The sequence below is a fragment of the Eucyclogobius newberryi genome, unplaced genomic scaffold (genome assembly GCF_026437365.1).
Source record: "Eucyclogobius newberryi isolate DKJ021-1_F unplaced genomic scaffold, fEucNew1.0.hap1 SCAF_5, whole genome shotgun sequence".
Lineage (NCBI taxonomy): Eukaryota > Metazoa > Chordata > Actinopteri > Gobiiformes > Gobiidae > Eucyclogobius > Eucyclogobius newberryi.
In genome coordinates this window covers 22,182,012-22,186,448 of record NW_027316167.1, presented here as the reverse complement: position 1 = coordinate 22,186,448, position 4,437 = coordinate 22,182,012, and the positions used below count along the sequence as shown (strand labels likewise).

The 4,437-nt window shown below is 38.3% G+C and overlaps 1 protein-coding gene across 1 annotated transcript in view; it reads left to right on the top strand.

Annotated features, from left to right (window-relative positions):
- Window positions 1–264: 264 nt before the first annotated feature.
- The window catches only part of slc38a8b (solute carrier family 38 member 8b), a 5,585-nt gene continuing 1,412 nt past the window's right edge, over window positions 265–4,437 (top strand). The window contains exons 1-7 of the mRNA XM_072465093.1: window positions 265–502; window positions 1,953–2,151; window positions 3,087–3,243; window positions 3,313–3,417; window positions 3,545–3,602; window positions 3,680–3,794; window positions 3,877–4,024. Of these exons, the coding sequence (XP_072321194.1) occupies window positions 314–502; window positions 1,953–2,151; window positions 3,087–3,243; window positions 3,313–3,417; window positions 3,545–3,602; window positions 3,680–3,794; window positions 3,877–4,024 (971 nt within the window). The 5' untranslated portion in view covers window positions 265–313. The remainder of the gene's footprint in view (window positions 503–1,952; window positions 2,152–3,086; window positions 3,244–3,312; window positions 3,418–3,544; window positions 3,603–3,679; window positions 3,795–3,876; window positions 4,025–4,437) is intronic.

Genomic DNA, 4,437 nt, shown 5'->3' with positions numbered 1-4,437 from the left:
ATTGAAAACATAGCCCATACTCCTCTGTAGAGATCATGGAGGGGCCACTGGACAGGTCAGACTGAAAATGGAGGACACACACATCAAACATGCTCACCTTAGTGTCAAATGTGTCACCTCAGGGTGAAATGTTTAATTATCTAAATATACAGCTGTATGGGATGGGATGTGCAGGGTTGGAAAGTGTATAGCAAACATTTTCTAGTTAGTTTCACTCCAAGGCATGAGCCACTAAGCCGCACCAAGGGGGACCCCAAAAGCATATCTGCAGAGTTGTGTTTGTGGGAGAAAATCAAAATCCCGCTCTGTGAAGATGGAGGAACTTGCCCGGGAGAGCATCTGTCTCTTCTCCCGCTCGGCCTCGCACACAGACCAGCCGAGACTGGGCTCGTTTGGTGCCATCTTCATCATGCTCAAATCAGCACTGGGAGCCGGTCTGCTCAACTTTCCCTGGGCCTTCGAGAAAGCGGGAGGAGTGACCACTGCCATTTCCGTGGAGCTGGTTAGTCATTTTCTTGACAAATACTAAAACATTAGAAATAGGCCTTTTAAACCAAAAGCGGTGACGGGGCCCACACAGTGCAGAAAAGCTGATGGTTGCAATGTTTCTTACCTCACCCTCACTATAGGCCTTGGCCTATTAGCCTATTTATTTGTTTGTGAACTTATGTAGATGGATAAATATTTGGCCTTTTCGAAGAGCAAAACAAATATACGACATATGTGCCCTATTCATTTTAAATTTCAGGCCTATGTTACTGTTACTAAGGAATGTTTCTCAGTGTTTAATGTGTTGTGAGTTTTGTAGGACAGAATGCTTTTGTTAAGAACTCCTTATGCCCCCAATTGGTGCAGGCTTAAATATAAAATATCTATGTTAAAATAATTTAAGCCAATTACCACTAGGGAGCCTGATGGCAGATAGATGGTGTAAATTCGAGGTGTGACTGGTTTAGGGTTGTAGTTCATTTGATTTGACATAGAGATCTCATATGTCTCCTGAATGTGACAAAGGGACTTCTCTTCACAAGTGACCTCTAATGAAGCATCATTTCTGTGTGGATTCAATTTGTTGGAAGTGCTCCTGCATAACAGAAAAATCCAGGCATCGTAGACTTCAAAAGGTCACGCAAACAGAGAAGGACCACAAGGGCAGATTCATTTGATTCGTCCAGTTATTAATTACAATGAAAACAGCGTATAATGAAATGCTTTATGCTTTTGAAAAAATAGCAATTGTGATTTGTTGTTACAAATGCACACCCAAGCGTCTGTACGCTTCCCCAAAAAATAAAATAAGAAATTAAACCCTAACCGTAACCTATTTTAACACGTATCTTAACTTTAAATCATGTTGTTCATCTAATAAAAAAGGATTAACGCCATGGGAGATGATTTTTGTTGCCATAAGGGAAGTGGTTCCCCATATATACAGATTTTAGTCCCCACAATGTAACATATATCTGCCCACAAAATGTACTGCACTTGTATAAAGCTAAAGCCAGGAGAGCAGTAGGATTCATTGTGTAGCTCAGTAGTTACACTCTTTTCACAGTGAAAGTAAGAACAGAGGTGGGCAGAGTATGCGACAATTGTCCACAAGTAAGAATAAAGGTAATAATATAATACTCAAATACAAAAACAAAATAGGGAAACTACACAAGGAAGAGTAACTGGAAGAGTAATTGTCTGAACGTTACATCTGATTTACAATAACATAATCTTAATCTTTAAGTAGTAAAGTATAATTGGAAATACAAAACCGTTCATGAACTAAATCTGGTATCTCAAAAGATAGACCACAAAAGCCTCATTACTGAAGGTGAGTGTGAATGAAATTCAATGTTTAACTAATTTAATATTGTCAACATAAAGTTTTTATTCAAATAAGAGTACTGTTACAGTGTTGAAGAATACCTCTGGTAAGAAATCATGTCTGCGTTTCTTTTCAGGTGTCACTGGTGTTCCTCATCAGTGGTTTGGTGATTTTGGGCTATGCCTCATCCATCAGCAGACAGAAGACTTATCAGGACGTGGTGAGGGAGGTGTGTGGTCGCGCTGTGGGGCAGCTCTGTGAGGTGTGTTTCTGCTTCAACCTCTTCATGATCTGTGTGGCCTTCTTAGTGGTGGTGCAGGACCAACTGGAGAAATGTAAGTGCTGACTTAATCACAAAAATGTAAACACCAGAAAATAATTAATCATAATATTTTGTGCACTAATCTGTTGTATAGTTGTTCTGTCACATATTATAAACACATATCAAACTGCTATATATTGCAGAAATTCCAATTAAAACTAATACATTATTGAAGGACATTCAATGACACTGAAAGAAAAAATAAATGCATTGCTATCATCTATATTAATAATCATCTTGAAGTACAAAAGCTAATTATTTGACCCCTCCAGCACTCACAAGTAATTAAAACTTCCCACTTAACAGTACACAGAATGGTACGATATCAGGAACAAACTCATCTAGTTTTGATGACATTGTGAAATCAAAATTTTCTTTGCTAACTTTGAAGATTTGCTGGACTGAAAATGATGGAAAATATAAAAAAAAATGTCCAAAAGACAGTATGTTAAATTATTTTAAAATAAACTCAGATGCTTAAATTTAGAACAGGGTTACTGTATTTACAAATTATAGCGATGTTTTGTCACATCAGGGTCTAACATTGTGTATGTATAACACTAGAATTGTGGCATCCAATTTGCTCAATCAAAAATGAATCTCTTACATCAAATTCCATTTTCATGTGACCTATTTTGACCGCCTGAAAACCTTTAATAATTTCACTCTTGTCACTCTGGTAAACCAATCACTTGATAGGATTTACAAACAGTAAAATACTACATTGCAGCAGTTCTCTGAGATATTGTTAACCATACTATGTTCAACACTTTCTATTGTTCATCAACATATCAGCATTTGTCTTGGTCTCATTAAAAACATGGAGCCAAGTGATTTATTGTATAGTAACTGTATAGGAGGCGCACATACCTCTTTGATAGTCCTCCTATATTTTTTATTTCTTATTCTGTGCTTTGAATAATGTTATTCCATGGCTTCACTCCACAGTGTGTATTTCTTTATATGAAACTGCCACTGGCTCTTCTGAGGCTGAAATGCCATATCACTGGTACACGGACCAGCGCTTTGCCCTCTTCATCATGTGTGTTGTCATCATTTTACCACTGTCCATCCCAAAAGAAATTGGTATCCAGAAATACACCAGGTACAAGGCTTATCCGCGAACCAGTGACATACTCTTTTCGTTATTAAACTCTTATTCTCCTTGTGTCAGTGTGCTGGGGACGCTGGCTGCTACGTACCTCTGTGTAGCCGTGATTGTCAAATATTACTTGATGGAGAGCCACACTGTCATCATTACTCCAGAGCACACCCAAGGGTCAGTAACAACAAAAGCTCATCTAAAGACGCCCTCATATTTCACATACTTGTATATGTGTATATGAGGTTTTATTTGTCTTAAATTCACTTTTGTTTTGTTGTTTGTTTGTTTGTTTGTTTGTTAGAGTGGGCTCCTGGGCATCAATGTTCAGTGTTGTACCAACCATTTGCTTTGGTTTTCAGGTAAGGAACATATATATGAGATAAGTTATTCTAACCATGCATATCATAAGAGTGACTGCACATGACAACAATTACAGTGTCATGAGGCCTGCATAACCATCTACAGCAGCATGGAGAACCAGAAGATCTCCCACTGGGTCGGCATCTCGGTGGTCTCCATGTTTTTCTGTTTGCTTATCTACACTTTGACTGGTGAGTGTGAGTGAGTTTGTGTTGGCTTTGAGGGACAGGATAGTTTTGCTTCATCAGTGTGTGCTCCTCTGTTGATGGTCAGGTGTATACGGCTTCATGACGTTTGGGCGAGACGTGGCTTCTGATATTCTTATGTCATATCCTGGAAATGATGTGGTCATGATTATCTCACGACTGCTTTTCGGCATCTCTATTGTCACTATATATCCAATTATTCTTCTGTTGGGCAGGTAAGAAACCATTACTACATCTGATAAAGTGAATATTAACATTTATATAATTTAAAATATTGAATTTATGCCACAATTACAATGCATTGTACACAACTTTCTTAGTATTTAGTATGGCATTAACAACGTCTATTTAGCATTATGCATTCTTACTCTATGTGGGCTTGCCTCTCCACAGATTTGGCTTGTACCTTTGCTTGGTGGTGCTACCTGCTTGTTTCCATGGGGATGGAAAAGTTTAATGCCATACTGAGAAAAAATCCTTGCAAAGCAATAACATCTCCATGGAGACAAGCAGGCAATGTCCCATCCACCAGAAAAGTTAAGCGGTCCACCTTTAGGGCATATGACAGCTTTTCATGTTTTTCATGTTTTTATAAACATTAGTTTGGTGGGATAAAACCTGTGGAAAA